Source organism: Lissotriton helveticus, chromosome 3_1 (genome assembly GCF_964261635.1).
Source record: "Lissotriton helveticus chromosome 3_1, aLisHel1.1, whole genome shotgun sequence".
NCBI lineage: Eukaryota > Metazoa > Chordata > Amphibia > Caudata > Salamandridae > Lissotriton > Lissotriton helveticus.
The window spans coordinates 802,078,184-802,098,281 of NC_136061.1; the positions used below are offsets into that span (position 1 = coordinate 802,078,184).

General features: G+C 43.9%; 1 protein-coding gene across 2 annotated transcripts in view; it reads left to right on the forward strand.

Annotated features, from left to right (window-relative positions):
* Window positions 1–20,098, forward strand: part of LOC144822969 (uncharacterized) — a 502,582-nt gene that overhangs the window by 344,417 nt on the left and 138,067 nt on the right. For both annotated transcript variants that reach the window (XR_013608719.1, XM_078681056.1), the window contains exon 6: window positions 4,973–5,344. Coding sequence is in view for 1 of the 2 variants with exons in the window: in XM_078681056.1 (XP_078537182.1) it covers window positions 4,973–5,344 (372 nt within the window). In the remaining variant the exon portion in view is untranslated. The remainder of the gene's footprint in view (window positions 1–4,972; window positions 5,345–20,098) is intronic.

Sequence of the window (20,098 nt, forward strand, 5' to 3'; positions counted from 1 at the left end):
CGGGCCTGAACTGCGCGGCCTGTCCCCGCCGCCGCAGGAGGCGCGCGCAGGGCCATGCGGGTTGCTGGAAGTAGCCCGGGGACAAGGGGAGGGAGGCAGTGACAACTCACCCCCGGCAGCGGAGAACGCCCGGCGAGGCCCCGCCAGCTGAAGGCGCTCCCGACGGGGAGACGCGTGGGCGGGCCTCAAGCCTGAGCGCGGGCGGGGAGAGGGTGGCGGTCCGGATCCAGATCGATGCAGGTGGGCTCTGCGGCTCCGACGCTGGGTGGTGGGGGCACGCGTGTGCTCAGTTCGGCCTCGTCGCCAATGTGGTAGGCCAGGACAGGGACTGCCACGTGTGACCTGGGCTGCAGAATAAGGACACACGGGCACCAGTATACTCTCTGCCGGAAAGACCCCAAGCGGTCTTCCGCTTTGTTTATTTATACCCCGGAGAGAGTCCGCCCCGGGGGGGTGGGGATGCGTGTAGGAATTGCTACAAAATATAGATGAGCCCGGGTGGCTCTCTACAGGGCCTAGACAAACCCAAAGCCTTCATTTGCGTAAGGTTCGTTCCTGGGAATAGAGGTGGAGTGCTATCGAGAGGGAGACCTTTGCTGTGTTTTTTACACTGAAGGTGGAGAGACCATACCTATTTGGGACTCACATCCGGGTTCAGACAGACCCCAGGCCCCTCAGAAGGCTCATGCAAATGAGGGTTGGGAATCCCAAGCTGTTGAGGTTGTCCATCTCCCTACAGGTAATAAACTTGTTCCACTGTAATGCTGATAATCTCCCTGGGCCAGGCCATGCCAGTCTTTCCAGGTTCTTCAGCCTCAGGAAGTTGGGGTGTGTTTTCACCACTGAGACTTCTAGACTTTCAGCTGGGGGGGGGGTGACACATGTTCTACCTGTTAGCCTTAGTGTGATCTTCCCTCAAACCTTTTTCCTTGGTCCTCCATGTTTTTGGAGGTTAAGTTTGGTGTGTTAAAATTATAATAAAATTCGACTTTAAAAGCCTTCTTTAATGGTAAAGTCATAATCCTGAAAATGCTCCTTTTAGAAAATTGCCAATTTCTTGTCTTAACCATTTGGTGTCTGGTTCTTGATTCTTGGCTTACATTACTAGGTGTAGCTGACAGTTGGTCTTTGTGATGTGCAAGTCTGGTAGGAGGCATCTCACCCCCACATCAAGTCACAGATAGCCCTTCCTACTCACACCTAGGGTCCTTTATTTCACTCTCCGTAAGTGTGCCCAGGCAGTTTGACAGTAGTCTATTGTGATACCATACAGGCTGGGGCCAGGGCAGGGAGACAGGAAATTCCAAACACTTCTGGGGGTGGAAACCTCCAAAACCTTCTCCTACTACAAAGCTGCCACCAGGTATAAAAATTGGACTCTTATACCCAATTTTTCAGTACACCTCTGGACCTGTGGAAGACTCAAAAGGACTGCTACTCTGCTGCCTGAGTGAAGGACTGGTGGGTCTAGGTTCAAGAGGAAGGCCCAGAGTGACTCCAAGGGCCAGGTGGCTGGCCTCCTGATCAGTAGCCTCAGGGACAGAACAGGCGTTAACCATTTTGAACCCAGCACCTGGACCTAGTCTGTTGTGAGTCTAGTCCCTCAAGTGGTGTCACCCAAGTCCTGGACCTTTGGAAGTGGACCTGAAGTTGCTCTTCTGTTGAATCTGGCCCTCCCTACAGGATCACATGCACAATTTTTGCCTCCCCCCCTCCACTTTGTGTTGAATTTGTTTTTGTTGGCCTTCAGGCTCAGGCACTGCTAACCAGTAGTAAAGAGCTCAAAGTGCATGTAGTCTCTCCCTGAACATGGTCATATTGGCTTATACCCAATTGCCATGTTTAATTTACCTGTAAGTCTCTTGTAGAGTGGTATACCATATACCTGGGGCCTGTAAATTAAATGCTACCAGTGGGCCTGCATCACTTATTGTGCCACCCACTTACGTAGCTCTCAAAACTTTGCATTCAGGATGCAATGGCAGGCCTGGGACGTTTTAAATTGCCATGTCGACTTGACACAAAAACACCCTTGCAAAGCCTTATATGTAATGAAAAGGGGGGTTTAAGTCACCCCTGAGAAAGGCCCTAAGTAGCCCATAGGGCTGGGTGCTGTACAATTAAAAGTACATGTCCAACCTTATACTTTTTACGTGTCCTGGTAGTGGAAAACTCCTAAATTTGTTTTTCATTTCTGTGAGGACTACCCCTCCCATAGAATAACTTTGTAATAAGGAATCCCCATTAAACAAGCTGTCATTTCCAGTTGGGAGCTATGTCTTGTTTGGTTTCTTTGTGATCATTAACTCGTCTTTAGAATTCTGGTGAAGAGCCATTTTTAATAGTATTTATAAAAATGCCACTTCTAGAAAGATGCATTTGTCTGCCCCTAGCCCCTTTGTGCCTATACCCTGGCCTGGGTCACATGACTGGCTGTAAGTGTCTGGGAGGAATTTGAAGTCAAACTGTCAGTCAAACAAAGAGGGATGAGGTGTGCCTGAATGGGCCACCTGCTGGCAGGATCGGGGTGAGCTGAGCACAGCCCTATTTACAACTGAATAGCTTGTGCTCAGCCTTTACACAAAGGTCCTAATGACGCTCCATTTTCATTTCAGCCTGCTTGCAGCCGGGACAGGGGAGGCAAGAAATTCCATGCACTGCACAGCCACTGTCTAGAAGCTTTCCCTCCTTCCAGAACCATGGAACTTGGATATAAAAGTAGGACCTCAGACACTAACTCTTCAGTACACTTCTTCTGGACCTGTGGATACTCTGCCAGGAACGACTACTGTGCTGCTGTAAGGACTGCTGCCCTGCTGACTTTTTGCACTGAGTGGCCATCCTGCAGTCTTCCAGTTTGCCATGCTGCTGTGCTACCTTCTGCCAGGGGACAAGGACTAGATCTTCAATTTTCCCAGGACCTCCAGTGTGACTTAAAGGCTAGTTCTGTGTCCCTGTGACTCTGAACAGGGTTTAAGATGGCTTCCTCCATCTTAAACCCCCAACAAGACCCAGCCTGAGTGGGTCCTGACCCTCCAAGTAGTTAGCACCACCACAAACGTTCCAGGACTGGTGGGGAAAGGTGCCCAGATAGCCTATTTCCAAAACTGAGAACTTGGAGCACTTTTTGGCCAGATTTTGAGAACCAGGAGAAGACCTGGACCAACCTGCCCGCGTATCCGCCTGAGGTACAGCAGTGGTCAGGTTAACTTTGTGGCTACACCACTACGTTCTTCTCTGCAGCAGTAAATCCATTTAAGCTGTCCTTCACCAAAGGGGTATCTGACCTTGTGGACTGTCTATGGCTACAGCACTCTCCCTTGTTCCGCCTGAGTATTTCAACTTCCCTTTAAACGACTAAATCAGAATCATTGGACACACACGCTTTGCTCTGCTGATCATTGCCTTTCTAGAAAGATTTGTGAGAAGCATGCTTGAAGTCTCAGGTAAGCGCTGACCGGGCCCAATCCACTTCTTATGGCCGACAATGATGGAGCACGGATTGGACGCATTTTTCGACTTTGGTCCTTTGTCGTGCGACTAGATGTCGGCAGTTTACTTTTTGGATTTTTGTACTGTTTTTTGTAAAAATTGCACCTAAAAGATCAATCAGTAGAACCGGAGATACAAATTTCTAATTTTGGTACTAAATAATTTATCAAAATGAATTATAATTTTGTATCTTGTGTTGTGTTTTCACTTTATTACTGTTTGTGTGCTACATAATACTTTAGCCATTGCCTGTAAGTTAAGCCTGACTGATTTTGTGCCAAGCTACCCAGGGTTAAGCACAGGTTAAATTAGTGATTTTTTGTAGTCATCCTGCAAGGAGTTGTGACTGACTAGGGTGTGAGCCCTCGGCAAGCAACAAACAACCACCAAATTTCTAACATCTTCCAACTTAGCTGTGGTGACAGTGTGTGATGCATCGCCTCACAAAATTCAGCATCATAACCGGTGTGCGACACATCTTCGAAGCAGCTTTTCACATTGCAAGCCCTTTGTCAAAAGCATCCTCGATGACAAAAAAGGACCTCTCATCATCGCCTACATCACGAAACACCTGCTATGCAACGCATCTCCCCACCAGGCCCTCGCTCCCCCTCAACTGTACAACGCGTCCTCGAAGCGGGGCCTTGCAACGCTCTACAACTATGATTTAAGGTGCTCTTGTTTAGCTGGCCTAACCTGGTCCATCTGTCTGGCCCGGGTTATTCGCGGTTGGCCTGAACTTGGGGCTTTATTCTGGTCCAGCGCTGCTACCAGATAACCACAGTTAATGTCTAAAAGCATAAAGCCCCATTTTCATTACATTTTTTAAACTGCATATCGCCGATTCTACTGATTATTCTTCTAATGATTTGAGACCAAAATGACAAAAATCCAGAGAAAAATTGAATAAAATTGGTGTGGGGTTTTTCTTGTGTTTTGTTTATACATAGCCTCTAACGGAAATAAGTAAACATTATTTATACAGCACTTTATTCATCGAGCCACCCATCCAGGCACTAAACTTCTAAGTTCAGCTGTTGAGCTATGGAGTCTGGATGAGTGTGAGAATGGCCCAATGGTTATATGGGTGAGAGCCTTCCCCCCCATACACTCAAGTCTTCACCCAAAAGCATAAGTAATCATTGGAGAAGTTCATTTACTTATACGTTAGACAGGTTGATTTTGTATCAAACACATGTACACTACATTCACTGTCACTGATGTGAGGTGCGAAGCATATGGTGGGTTGCAGTGTCTCAGGAACTGCACTTCAGAAACAACGCATAATAACATGCATTCATGACTTGAGTTTGCAATGCGACTGTGCTGTCATTAAAACAATTTGAACTGAAGGCATTCATTCTCTCTTTCCGCTATTTTAAAAATTGAAGCATTTTAGATGCCAAAGCTATGCCTCCTTAAGTTAATATTGTTTTTAAAAAAAAAAGATTAATATCCAATGTTTGAATTCCTTTATCAGGGCATCCAAAGGTGTCTGAAATAATGGAGCCTCCAAAAATTTTCCATCAAGAAAGTATTACGCTGGCCTGTCCAATTAATGGATTTAAACAAAGCCCATTAAAACTCACATGGATTAAAAAGAAACAAAGTAAAGAAGAAGAAGAAGAGCTGGTCGAATATGACTCGGGCACTGCCAAGGTCAACTATTTCTCTGAGAAGTATTCACATACAACAAGCGAGACCCCTTTCAGAGATGGAACATTTAGCATCCTGAGTGCATTGAGCTTTGTACCGTCAATAACAGCAGACAATCAAGCTGTGTTCCTTTGTAGGATCCTCCATTATGCAACAAAGGCAAAAGATGAGAAGACGCTCACGCTTTGTGTGACAGGTACATTATTTGTATATCATATTGATTATATTTCTCATTTGAAAGTGTTTTTAGGATCTGTGATTTTCATCACATACATCTAGTAAAGTGTGTTCAGAAGGCAAACATCAGTTCTGATTTTCATTAAATATTCACATGCACTACGTCTACACGTGTAGATTCTGCCATGTGCACACATGTATCACTGCCATATGCTAGACATGCCCTCATGTGCCAAGAAGAACCACAGTTATGTCAGAGCCAGCACTGTACCACTGCCGTGCAGTATCATTTTATGGATGAACATTATATGCCAGGAAATACTAACTCTATGTAAGGGCTCACTTCTACCAGGGTTGTGCATCCAGCCACTGATGGCCAGCTAACCCCACCTATCTATCAGACCTCTAGGGCATCTGCATGTCAAACAACTCAAACTGTGCATGCATGATGGAAGGATGTGGCAGCATGCAGGTAGAACCTTTTTCCTTCTGAGTTCCAGATCCTAAGTGCAGTAATACTGGTGTTGCATGGATGGCATTTTAAGTCACAGACTTGCAGACCTCATGAGTGAATGGGAAAACATTGAGTAGAGCTCTGCAGAAAATTTAATTCATGTGTATGAGCTATTGACTGCACTGCCCAGTATTCAAAGGCAACGCCATGCAGCCCAGCAAGTGCTGCCTCGGTCTGCTGCAACTGATGTTTATTGATAGCAGGGGCTGCAGCTGTCGTGATTGGCAAATATTTTAACCGCTGGAGCAAGCACAGCCAGAACATTCTATTTGAGTTGTTCTGGGTTGCCTAAGTGTTGAATTGTCGGGATAATTACCGAGTTTCACAAAGGGAAGTGGTATACACTTGCTGGCTGTGGCCAGTGTCTCTTGAGTAGTTGGGTGCTGCTGGCGATTTTCACATTTATCTATTTCTCAAGTGTTTTACGAAAAGTTGATGTATTGTTGTGCAATGCCAGGATCAATGAAAGCAGGATTGCTGAAAGTCATCTCTATGTCACTTTCCTCCAAAGAGATTAATTATGTGTGAAGGTGCCCATCGTATAAAAGGAAGAAACTGGGACAAAGACCCATCCATGCTAACCAGATATCACTGCTTTACTTTCATTGTGAGCACCCCATATTTTATCACTTAAATTGTTTGGAAGAACTAATGTGAACAATGCCCAGTTGTATTAAGTTAGCTATGACCATCCTTCTCTGTTCTATGTGAATGATACAAATTCATGTCACCACACAATGGTAGACCCCCAGAGGACCTTAGTCCCCTTGCCAGGCCTTGCTTTTCAGACGGTCCTGGGCAGAAATCAGAGGATTGTGGAGCTGGAGTACAAAGGGGATGGTTCAAGCAAATGTTTATCTTGGGCTCTTTGTTGATGACAGCCTCCACGACTGTCCTTTCATAAAATCTAAATGGTGAATGACTGCTGCGCTTATACAGATTGGTTTCCTAAACCTAAGAGCACTACAGGGTGCTTTGTGGAATCAAGCTATGGATTTGTTATTTTTTACACCAGAGTTTATTCTAAAGTTGGAGTTGGGGATGTGAGTAGCTTAAGAGAAGTTCATGTTCACCTTAAGAGAAGTTCATGTTTACCATGGTAGAACAAAAGCAATAAAAAGCCATTCAAGCCATGTAGAATATCAAAGTGCAGCTTGTGGTCTCTTCTACTGCGCTGGTCACTAGAGGTTCGAAAATTGTAATTCACACTAATGGGTAGCCTCATCCAATGCATTTGTCTGACACTGTCAGACATTCACATTTATTCATCACAGTATTCAGTTGTAAAAAGAATGAATTCACCAGAATGTACTTTACTCCTGTGTAGGGAACAAAACATGAGAGTGGAGATCGCTCTAGTTTACTGGGCTAGTAAGCCTGCCTTTGTTTGCACAAATGCATGCAGACAACTGTGCATCAGTGGTCTGTGCAGGTAAGGGCAGTGGGGCGGGGCAGGGAAGGGGGATGTCGACAGATGATGGAATAGGATTTATTTATTTATTTAATTTTCCCTATTCTGTTGTCTGTCGACTCCCCACCCTCCAGCCCCTCCTTCACCACGCTTACCTGCACGGACCGCCACTAAACTATGAGGAAGACAGGAGACAGGAACCTGGGGCACTTTTTTGTCCTGATGAAAGCCCAGGACCCTAAGTGGCCATTTTTCACTGGTTGAAACATGTCGACAATAGAGTTGGGTGAGAGGCCCATTATTTCCTATTTTGTACCCAGTTATTTAGATGTTAACTATACCTGGCCAACAAATAATAAAGGTGATACCTGGGTTACTTTAGATATTTTTTTCTGAAGACCCTGACTAGTATGAAATATCAAAAGTGCTTCTTGGAATATGATCAATCCCATCCTGGTTTTAAGGGAGCAGGATGAGACCAGATGGTGAAACATGCCACTTCTAGAGTGGGTGAGGGTCTAATGAAAGAAACAATTTTATTTCTAGCGCGGACTGAAAAACATTGCAAATATTGACAGCGTCAGACAAATGCATTGGGTGAGGATTATGACTAGAGAGGGAGATGTATCCTTCCCCCCCAGAGACAATCCTGACTCCCCTCCACTGGGAGTCCCTTATGTTGCCTCCTCTTGTCATTGGGATTCTGAGCAGGTCACAGCTGCAGGGGCATTATACATAGAGTAAGCCGAAAAAGTATTCGTTTCAGCCAAGCACACTGTCTGAGCTACTAGGATTAACTTTCAGTAACTAAATAGCATCCATGTTTTTATCAGAACCTCCTCTAATAAATTTAACCAACATAATTCAAGCATTAGCACAAGCTGAAAGCTGGGAAACACTGTGTTGAAAATAACAAAGATAAAACCTTTCTTCAAGGGACAATCATGACTGAATACTTAAGAACAAATGCTGCACCCGTCTTATAGTTACCAACGAGCCCAGAATCGTCTTGGATGGCAAACAATTCAGGAAGGATTGGTCTTTAATTGCATGATAAAGCTCTAAAGACTGGTTAATTTTAATAAATAAAACAGACAAAGGCCTGTCCAATGCCATGTTGAACAAAATAAATACAATTGAGGACAACTTAAACACACAGATCAAGACTGGGGTATAAAAAAATATTGGAAGAGGTAAACAAAGATTGTTGAGATTGTTGACCTTGCTCTGCATGAACAATTCTTTGTAGTCCTCAAATATGCACAAAATCAAGAGGTTCTCATATGAGTCTGTCCCTAAACAAGAAATGACCACAAACAATATGAAACAGACCCACTGAAGAACCAGAGTTGATCATCTGATTCAGACTCATAAGAGCTATCACAAGATCAACCCTCTATGAGTTCCTGAGGAATACGTGGTGGACGGAGAAATAGAACATTTTACAGCCAATAATTCAAGACACTGGCACCCTACCAAATGATGTTTTGGCCAGGACATTTTGGCCCACTCCCATGATAATCTTTTCCCCAACCTCTTTTTTCAGGGCGACCAACCTTTTTTAGAGAAGGGTGGAGGGGGAGGAAATCAAGGCAGAAGAGGAGGGTCCCGGGTCTGTCGGGCTGGGGTCCCCGCTTGCTGCGGCTGAGTAACGTTGGTCAATCGATAGGTCGCCTTCCGTGACCGTCCGCTCCGCTCTTGTCTGTTTCCCCGGAGTTGTCCGGACCTCCGGGATCAGAAACTTTGATTGTGATCGAGCGTGAGGAGATGGATCGGACGGAGAGTGCGTTGTCACTGAGAACTGTAATGGCCGCCATCGGGGCACTTCACCAACAAGTGGACTCCATCATCCACAAAATGATCGCTGTGGTTGAGACCATATGTCTGAGACCGGACTCTGACCTTTTGCCAGCCCTGAAACGAGCTGATCTTTCCGCAACACAAGGCTCCACTGAGGAAGATGGCCCTGTGCAGACAAAAGACCTGAAGCCCTTGATCGACGTTCGAGTAACAACTCGCGAGCTTGGGAACTTTTCGAGTTTCTCACTCCCAACGACATCGATGCTTGCTATGGAACCACTTCGCATTTCACGTCTGGAAGACTTCTCCACTGCTTTCTGGATTGATCCTTTCTCTTTTTCCTCCCGTCTAGTTTTCCTACGTTTACCGAGGAACTATTATCGAGACTTATTGTCGGTGGGGGAACAATTCAGTGTAATTACTGCATTTCGAGACTTCATATTTCTGACTTGTTTCTCCTGTACTTTTGGAAACTTCCTTCGTCACTTTGATTCTCCTGTCAGCGTAGTGGTTCTATTGGTGGGAGCTCGCATGAAAGATCGTAGGGGACAGGGATGAGCTTGGCAATCTGGGTTCGACTTTCAGGCTTTAATGGACACTGGATTCTACTGTCTTGGCCGAAGCGGGGGTCTGGGTGGTTGTTATGACTTCCCCTATTAGTTTGCTAGTAATTTCTTTTCTTATACCATTTTTTGTCTATAGGGGTCGTTGCTTTTGGCGGGGGGGGGAGATCGGGAGCATGTATGACAATTTCCTCCTCCACTTTTCCTTGTTTGGTACTTAGTTAGGTGGGGCGACAGGCACGCTGCTAGTTGGGGTGGGGAGGAAGCCTTATGCAGAGGTGCAGGGAGGGGGAGGGGTGTTTGTCCTAGTTAGTGTTTTTATTTCTTTTAACTCCTGTTCAGATCCTGATAGTGGACGCTTTTCAATGGGAATATCCTGATTGGTGGGCAGACGGGACCTGGGGTGTTGGCGTCGCTTTAGACTCTTTGTAATGTTATGCCTTTAATTGCTGCTGATTGCTAATGATCGAAGTTCCTTTCATTGTTCTATTATATTGCCTCTGACAATAATTTCCTTTACTTGCATTCTTAAAATTCTGTTTTAATTCGTAGTGAACTGGTCAACGATGTCGATGAGTCAAATTGATGATTATTGTGTATCGTCAGATCGCACGCCATTTTAATTTGAGAGCTGCTTCAGTCGTATTGATCCCCCGTTCCGTGCTCGCAATTTTTGTATGTGAATTGCTCATGCCATGATGTACAGCATCTGCTGCTTTATTGTATGCTATTCTTCTTCATTAATAAAAAGAAATATAAAAAAAAAAAACACACCTGAGACTGCCCCTGATCCTGGTCACACTGATTTGAGAAAGACATCCCGTGTTCAACTCTCCACCATCAAGTAGCTCTCTGTGGATTTTGCCTTTGAAGAGGTGATGATAAAGGTAATTGAAAATATTGACATAAAGGGGGCTTGGCTTGGACGGCAGAGCCGATGGCTGCCTGATCCCATCTCTCTGTCGAGAGCAGAGGTTGAACAAGCAATATCCAGAGATATCGGAACCAATGAGGCATCGGTGAAGCACAGGTGGATTTCGGATGGTATGCGGCTCGTGTTGGTGTTGCCAATCCCAACTTTTCACCAATGTTTTGTGGAGATATCGACATCGGGGAAGTTCCACTGACTCCGTTGCGTAAGCTCAAAATGGCAGATCGGGACAGAGATCTTATCGGGAGCTGCTACAGGTCAATAAGATCATGAAGGACCGAGCCAGGTATTGTTATAAGGTGCTGGTGCCTTACTACATTCCCCGATGAGGAACTGTGCATCATTTTAATTCTGGTGGATCGCTCAGCATGACTTTTAACTTTACTGCCTGACCTCAATATGGCGGAGTTGTCGTTTTGCATCCTGTTATCCGAATCTACATGGGTTCCTTAATGAGGTGCGGAGAGTGAACGCTGATGTTTATTGCAGCCTGGCCAATCAGTAAAGTTCTTTCAATAGCAGGGTTGCTTATTGTGCCAGTTTTACCACCATAACTCTGTGGGGGTTCCTTAAAGTGGCGGACATGCGAGGAGATCTTGAATCGATCTATTACGCCAGAGGAGCTGTACAATGCCCATCTGCAGTGTAATCCGCATGACATCTTTGCAAGGAGTGCGGTTGGGAATATGAGACACGCTAGAATGGGTCATTTATTACGTTTGTGCCGCCCTTCAGCTTAGTGGTGCCTGTCTCCATCATAGCTCCTGATAGAGATTGCAGAGAGTGCCAATTTTCTGTTTGAGGTCCCTGGTTCCGATATAACTTACCAGTAATTTCTAACTTGCTAAAACTGTGATGTGGTACTACTGATATCACCACCTTCGGTGCTTAAATGTGAACTGGTACAACTTGATCCTTAGCACCTGTGTAGTCTCTTGATATTCTGATCTGTGCTTACCAACTATCAACCTAAATAAGAGGCTATTCCTGTGACTAGAAAGGGCGCTCATTTAGAACTGGGTTTCTATGCTGATGAAATACCGTGCCATCGCTTATGGGAAATAATGAGAGTGTGGTTTAATCATTGATTCCGTCTGCCACTAGTTGACACTGGTTGAATATAGCCAGTTGCTGAACAAGGATTCTTGGGAGAATACTCCTTCACTGCTTCATGCTGTTAACGGCACTGGTGCTTGTTCCCCCAAATGGTACAGAATCTTTCTCAGTTGTTCACAATGGCAGAAAAAGAGACCAGGATTCAGTATAAAAAGAATAAGGGCGAACCAACACTTTCTGACTCCCCTATCAAAGCTAAAGCGGACATTGGCAGCACCATGGACATGATCCTCAAACAATTAGCGAAAGTCCATTATTTTGCTAAATCTACTAAGCTGAATACAGAGGCAATGCAGCTAGAGCTAACTGCCATAAGGGCAGATATGGGTATGACTAACACTAAGTTGGCAGCCGCCGAACAGGGAATTAGCAATATCGAAGATGTCGTGCAAAGAATTGAAGTCACTTAGGGATCTGACATCCAATCTTAAGAGACAATCAGCCGAGCTTGAAGATAGAAATAGGAGAGGCAATATCAGAATATTAGGAGTTCCGGAAGGATCAGAAGATGCTGCAGGTTCTTGCCTCACTTTCTTGGAGGACAGGATACCTCAATTCACAGGCTTACAGTTCTCTAATCCTCTAGAGCTTGATCGAGCACACAGTATACCAACTTTTAACAATGCTTGACAACAAACAATTCGCCCTTGTATCTGTAGGCCATTGAGGTTTCGACACACTGAAGCGATCCTCAACTATGCCTGTAAAACTATACAGCTCATTTGGAATGGCAAAACATAATCTTCACGCAGGACTACTCTAAACCTTCTGTGGGTATAAGGAAGGGCTTCTTTGGCTTACGAAACAAACTTAGAGATAAAAATATCCAGTTCTCCTTTGTTGGACTAACTAAATTTAGGATTATAGCCAATGGTCGTCATCACTATTTCACGGTCCCCTTAGACTTAGCGAACTTTCTAAAAGGTTCACCCACTCAGGATATGGATTCTTCTCAGGCCTCCTCCTACAAGAGGAAATCATAAAACAACAGGTCATTGTTTGTTGCAGTAACAATTTTGGTGTTCTTTTGGGATCTTGATAGGTAATTGCACTAAATACTCTAACAACACTGAATATTTCTGCTGTTGCTATGTAAGTATAGTTAAGATTTTCCTCCCTTAGGTAATCACATGACATATGATCTATTTTGGTTATATATATGTAAGGCGCTAGAATGTATACAATATTCTCTGGAAGTATTTACACTGTTAATTTAAGTTAATCTCCGTTCTACAGCAAGACGCTCCTGTCGTTGCACCTCCAATATTCAAGGTATGCAGGGAAAGGTGGGAGGGAGGGGGTGTGTGGCGGTTGGGAGGGAATGCTCAGAATATGAGGAATATTATTTGGAGTGCTGTGTTATGCTTTTTGAGTATTACCTTTTGCTTTTTGTTATTTTGTTCCCTTTGGCGGCCAAGCATTGAGTAACATATCATCTGCAAAAAGCAGAGAGGGCACAGGACTACCCGCTAATTTTGAGGGATTAGGTCCACAATCATACAACTCTCCTAATAACCTGTTTATGTACAGGGTAAATAATGTTGGGGCAAGAACACATCCCCAGTGTACTCTCTTACAAACAGAAATATCATTTAAAAGACTGCCATCAAGATTCTACCTGACCTTTGCACAGGTGTCATTGTGCAGGCGAATCAAAATTTTAAGACAATATGATGGGAGTCCTATATCTCTTAGGGCTGACCAGAGTTGAGTATGTTCTGTTGAACCAAAAGCCATTTTTAGGTCCACAAATACGACATACAAGTGACCTCCTCTTGATCCAGCGGTTCAACAACAACAGATACTCCACTACCATAAACTCACCTGGGCCCATAAAACTCACAGTGCGTAAAACCGCTAGGGTCAAGTTTAAAATGTTCACAATGTTTAGGATTAGTTATTTCATACTCCTAACTAATCTTTCACTAATCAAAAAGTTCTTTCCTCTGGTCAATTGACCATTAGTTGAACTAGTTGATGGTGATAATTAACACTAACTCTAACTTATTCATTCAAAGTAAATAACCACAGACTCTGGAAGTTTTAAAATCTCTATCTAAATTAAATGCATGTGAACAAGCTCAAAATACAGTACAGTCACCACCATTCATAGAAGAGAAAATTCAATTCATTACACCAAGCATATATTTGGGACTCATACAATAATCAATGCTCAGAAAGAAAGAGGACAGAGAGAAAAAAGCATCTGCAAATAACAAGAAAAATATAATTACCACGGATGGTGTGAAAGACCAACCCCCTGGCCAAAGGGTTAGTAAGGATCCCCCGGGATAGTCAGGAGACGAAGACTTCAGGACAGGACATCAGGACAGAATAGTTGACCTCTCTAGAATACGGACGATAGCGCCGCATCCCTCTCTGACACTCTTCTGCGATCTTCTGATCTAATGTAATTAAATTAGGATAGAAAGTTCTGCATTTGGCTCTCCATCAGCATCTCACAGCATCTCTCCCTGCACCAGAATTTCCCGCTCCAAGCTCTCAGCGTTCAGTTCTCTCCAACTAACTAATTATACCTTTCGTTCTTCATGTAACACCCACTAAAGTTTAAATATTCTAAAAAAACGAAAGATGATGGGTCAGGCAAGGGGGAAGCTCCATCACACCATGCTTACATGTCATTAATATAAGTCCAACTATTGATCGCAAACCCATCCCCTTAATTTTTATTCAAAATGTAGTTCTCATCTGTCTTTATTTCACTCGTGCAACAATTTATTAACATTCTGAATGTGAGTTCACAGCATTCATGGCTTCACTCAAAGGGCATTCAAGGACTTTGCATCACTCAGTTTAATCCAGTTATACGAGAGTGGCCCAAATACGCACTAGTGATAAAGTCAGAAAGGCAAATATTAATTTAAAAAATAAAATGGTTGCACTGTTTACCATCCACCTCTGCTCTATTCCCCTTTTCTTATTAGTACTTTCCCACATTAGCATTAGTAAAATTGCTTGTTTTCGTTTCAAGCAAGCAGATGCCATGCACTTGAGTCTTCAAGACTCCATTTTAGTGTCTTCTGCTCATGCGCTAGAATTTCCCTCTAAGAATTAATACATTATACTACATAGATGCAGTTGACACATGCGCACAAAGGGTCCCCGTTTAAAGTGGTATTAGTCTGTCTTCTTTGTTATCCACATTAGTACACACATACACAAGTTTCACTAACCTGCGTGTTCATGTGGTGCGCATTAGTTCTTCACGAAACATGATTAGTAACTTTGTTAGTAACGTAATTGAGTAGATCGTCTCCGAGCAAGTTTCTTTTCCTCGAAACCTTGCTCCATTACTCTAATGGTCACTTCCTTCCATATTACCAGAAGAAATCTAAAAACTTGATCTATGGTGCTTGTTGAGGCCCTAAATCCTGCCTGCAGATTTGATAAAATATCATTATTCTCAATCCAATTTTGGATCCGGGTTAAAGTAATTTTACAAAATGGGCCTATAATTTGCGGGAGACCCTTGTCCCCCTTTTTGTATATTGGAATAATTTCAGTGCCTCTCAAGGGCACCAGGTTTTTACCACCACACAATATAGCATTACAACCATTTGTAGCAGTGATCCCCATATTTTAGGATCTGCTTTGTACATGTCTCCTGGAAGCTATTCTAATCCCAGGGCTTTCCCATTCTGTAGAGAATTAATAGCTGTAATAGTTTCCTCTAATGTAATTGCAGTCTCATCAGTTAATGTATGGTCTGAATAATTCACCTGTAAACCTAAATTAGGGGCAACTCGATTGCCTGCATAAAGATGCTTAAAATACTCCTCCCAAATATGGAGCTGTATATGGAAATCTGTTTCCATTTTCTGTTTGGATGACCCTTTCGACAGGAGATGGCAGAATAATTGGCTGTCCTTCTGCCTTGATGCTTCTACGAGTGAGAGCCAATTTCCTGACTCCCAATCCCATTTTGCCTTGTCTTGTGCCGATTTATACAGCTTCCTGCTATTTATAAAATATCTGTGTGAGATTTTTCCTTTACCGCCACAATTAAATCATCCTCAGCTGTTTTGCAAACCTCATTATACCATGGGGCTGTACTCTGTGAGAATGAATTTTAGTTGCACCGTTTATAAAAAAAATGGTCTTAGTGTACAAGTTAACTGCTGGAATGTGGCCATAATGTTGTCTACACTAGCAACAGTATTACTCATGTCGGGTGCAATCTGCAAACTTCAGAATATATCTTTGGGAGAATAATTGGATCAGCCAGTATTTGTGGTCATTTTACTCTTTTATTATTGCTGTTGGTGATTACAGGGGCGATCTTATGCCAAGACTGTCCATATAAGAGTACTAGGCCAGACAGCGTAAGTGCCAGAGCATTAGTGTCACTATTGTCCCGAATTAATACGACCATATCTTTGACGTTTGGCCAAAGATCAAGATCAACCAAAATATAGTCAATCCTGGTTTCAGCTTCCCCTGTCTTAAATGTGTGGCATGCTTCTATGTCTGAACGTGTCCGACCATTGCAGGCTTGAACCCTGTGAGTAATGGTGAATGATAAAACCTGTTGCCCCACCCTAGTACACTTCTTAATAGGTGTAATCTGAAGCTTCTCAATCCCTCTGGCTTTTTCTCCGTCATTTATTAGCTCCTGTATATAGTCAACCTGTTCAAATGTTATATTAAAGTCACCCACGTCTATGAATTGATAAATCCCCTTGGTTGAGTCAAGATAATTTGTTAATATGATTATTGTGTCAGATAACTTGTGATGACTACTAAAGCGATTGTTGATGTTAATAGCCTAAAATTGATATTTCCTTTCAGGGAAGTCGGTTCCAAACCAAGCATTTCCTCTGGACCTAATTCCAGCACCTTGATTTTACATGCTAATGCATTCTTAACACAGATTATTACACCACCGGCTGGGTGGCCAACTGAAGACTGCCTAGCTTCTACACTGAAAGTAGTGAACCCCACCCTGTGTACCTGCTCAACCGCCCAGGTTTCCTGGAACAAGCATAGATGGAAATCATCCACTAGCTTTCACCACTCGGTGCCAGCAATGTTCCAGGATAAGATTTTCAAATCCTAGATTTCTAACATAGGCTCTTGGGCACTACATCCTAAAGTAGTTTTTGCTCTCTCATAATCTAGTTGTTGAAACTGATTGATAGCACTGCTAAATTATTGGGCAGCAGTGTAAAATTTCATTATCAGTATTGATTTGAATAAACTCTTCAAATTGAATACCAGATGGTTCCTCATATATCATTTGTGAGTTGGTAGTTACAATGGGTAGTCAATCTTGAGAATCCAGTTCAGTCAAAAGTTGGAATCTATTCCTCAGTTCCAAAAAGGGCAACTCCTGTCTTGCATTAGGCTTCTTAATAAGTGACTTAATAACCTGAATATTTGGGCCTGCACATTCAAGGTGCCTATAAAAAAACCTGAGTGGTACAATGCCAATCCCTAATCTTGACCTCTGAATTAATGGATTGTTCCCCCAGCTAAGCAACCGTCCCGCTAGCATTGAGGATCTACAATTTGTGATGATACAATCTCCTGCTATGGACTTACGTAACGGGCCAACACAGCTTATCCGTCTTTGAAACAGGATGTCACTATAGTTGGTATTTGAAAAATTTATATTCTGTGTTAACCAGTGGCAAATTTTGTTTTTCAACTGGTACAGAGATTCTTTTTGATTTCCCTGTAACGGAGGACATTAGTTAGGATTGCCACACAGGGGCAACACTCTGGGGGAAGATGTAATGTCACCTTATCCCCTGATCAATCAGACCATTTTGATTCAACATTTCAGGGAGTGTTTGTTGACTGCAATCAATTAAATTCCCAGTGGGAGTTAAATTGGAGGGGATATGCCCGATGTTACTTGGAGGCAACCTTACATTTCCCAGGTGACTAGAGCGTGCTGCCCTAGTATCATTCCTATTAGTTCCAGTATTTAAGGTACAAGTTTGTAAATCTACATTTCTACTAGATAGCCCCTCACCCGAATTTGAGTCCCCATGAAAATCAGCTCCCCCTTCGAATATTTTCGTTATTACCCCTGGCATAGATAATATATCAGCAACCGATTTATGAATTAGTTCCACGCTAGACTCCAATTTATCATGTCTAGCCAGGATAGACAAACCGTTTTTGGCAATAGTTTTTTCTATACATGATATTAGTCTTACAATAGTTTGCGGGGGTAATTCCTCAGAGTGTAGCAGCGAATTAGTGCTAGAGTCAATCATAAGAGATGGTCTTTGCAATGTGTCAGCAATAGCTTCCGGGGCTAAATCCTGGTCCTTGTTCCTGGATCTAGTCCATATAACCCGTAAAGGCTCCAAATGTTTTATCTTTTTTTTCCTTTTAACTGGGCTTTCATGCACTGGAGTTTCCATAGGTAAACAAAAAGGGCACTGAATAGGGGATGAGGCAGATGGACTTCTATTGAGTACATGATAGTTCTGACTGAGGTCACTTGTTGTAAGAGCTTGTGCAGTAGCCTCAGTAATAGGGCCAGTAATAAGACCAGTCCAACTCCCTTCCACTGAGCCCTTGGCTCTTCCGGGCACCCAGGACCCACTGCTGTTTAAGAAAAAACTAAAAACGCTGCTTTTTTAGTCTCTGATTTCCATGTATCTGTCTTTTTCTGAAGCTAGCACCGAGACACTTTTGAGTAGCCGTGCACTGTATAAATTAAACATAACATAACATAACATAAACATCGCTCTGCAACCTGAATCTCCTTGTCGATGGCCTTGGCGGCCTGTAGGAGGAAGCAGTCGAGTGTAGAGTTTAGCAATGGTTTTGGAGTAACCGCTTCCCCCCCGTCGATTTTAGTTTAGCCTGCATTCCAAATAGTGGTGTATTACAAATGTAAATTAGACTTACTCATGCAAGATGACTCGAATCAGGCTGCCCCTTGTTGTACAACAAATGTTGAAGTCAATTAGGTGTCTGGATCCAGGAACCAAGAGACGTGGCCCAGCCCAGCCTCTTCTGGGTTCTGACGGGCAAGGACGGGCTCACCCTTGGCCCGGGCGCTGCCCGCGCGCGACCCGCACTGCGGGAGCCTCTGTCAATTTATATCTCGTGCCTCCTGGCGCTGGGTGTTACGCTATGTGCGAGGTGCAGCCTGCGGCTCTGAGTCCTGGACCCCAGTCCCGGCAGATAAGCAAGCGCAGAGAGGTGCAATTGGGCGTCCCGCGCTGTGGGAGCCCACGTCGGTTTATATCTCATGCCTCCTGGCACTGGGTGTGACGCAGAGCAGCCTTGGGTTCTGAGTCCTGGCCCCCAGTCCTGGCAGGAAAGCAGGCCCAGAGAGGTGCAATCGGGCATCACGTCGATTTATATCTCACGCCTCCTGGCGCTGGGTGTGATGCTATGTGCGCGGTGCAGCCTGGGGCTCTGAGTCCTGGCCCCCAGTCCTGGTAGGAAAGCAGACAGAGAGAGGTGCAATCGGGCATCCTGTTCGCATGTAAGCTCAGACATTGCCGTGTGGGAATGTTATTCATCTTGCAATGTTCACAGGACAGCAATTCTCCTTTGCTTGCAGCACTTACACATCTGTGCTACGACTTAAGGATACCTAAAGGGCATACAATGATGACTCGTGTTCGTGCATTTGCTATATTGAAGCTCTGTTGAGATATTGTGGTTGGATGAATGAAGGATGTGAGGGAGGGGGAGAGGGCACACCCGGAATCACCTGCAGCAACGGTGCACCATATAACCATGCATGCAGTGCATGTAAAATGATGTAGATTTATTATGATGTACTGAGTAATGAGTGAGTATGGTTGAGATGTCTTCCACCAGAAGACCCAATGTAAGAGGTTATAACTTGCCTGTATCATGAAATCCCCATTAACCAAACACCGTGCAAGAGTGGTGTCTGTTGCGGCAAAGGTGTTCGCTGAGGTGAGATGGCTGAAGTGCCACACAAGTGTATGCCTTAGCCCACTTCCCTCATGTCATAGGTGCCATTGTTTACTGGCATGCCACAATCAGTGGAATGAAGGCAAAGGGTGGAAAGGACATCGCAGTATCTCAGTGTAATGCTTTGAGACTGGCTTGCCTTTGGACAGACCCAATGCTTGCACTATCTCATCAGATGAGTATAGACAATGTAGGTATATTCAAGTTTACAGTTCAGTCTGGAGTGTAGACAATATTTTGACATATGCTGTGATAAACTGTGAGTGGGCTGTTGCTGAATTAGGCTCCTACTCTTAGTCTACCACCAAGTTAAGGATCACCTCAGGTTTAAGTTGTATCAGGCAATGACTGCTTCTCAGGACAGGCCAAATATGCTGATCCTATGCTTTAAACCCTCCTCCATTAATTGGAGCTTTGCCCATTACTTCTATGAACAAAGATATTCACAGACTTAGTGAAGGAAAACAAAGTTGTTGGTGTGTGAATTCATCTCTTATGTGGAT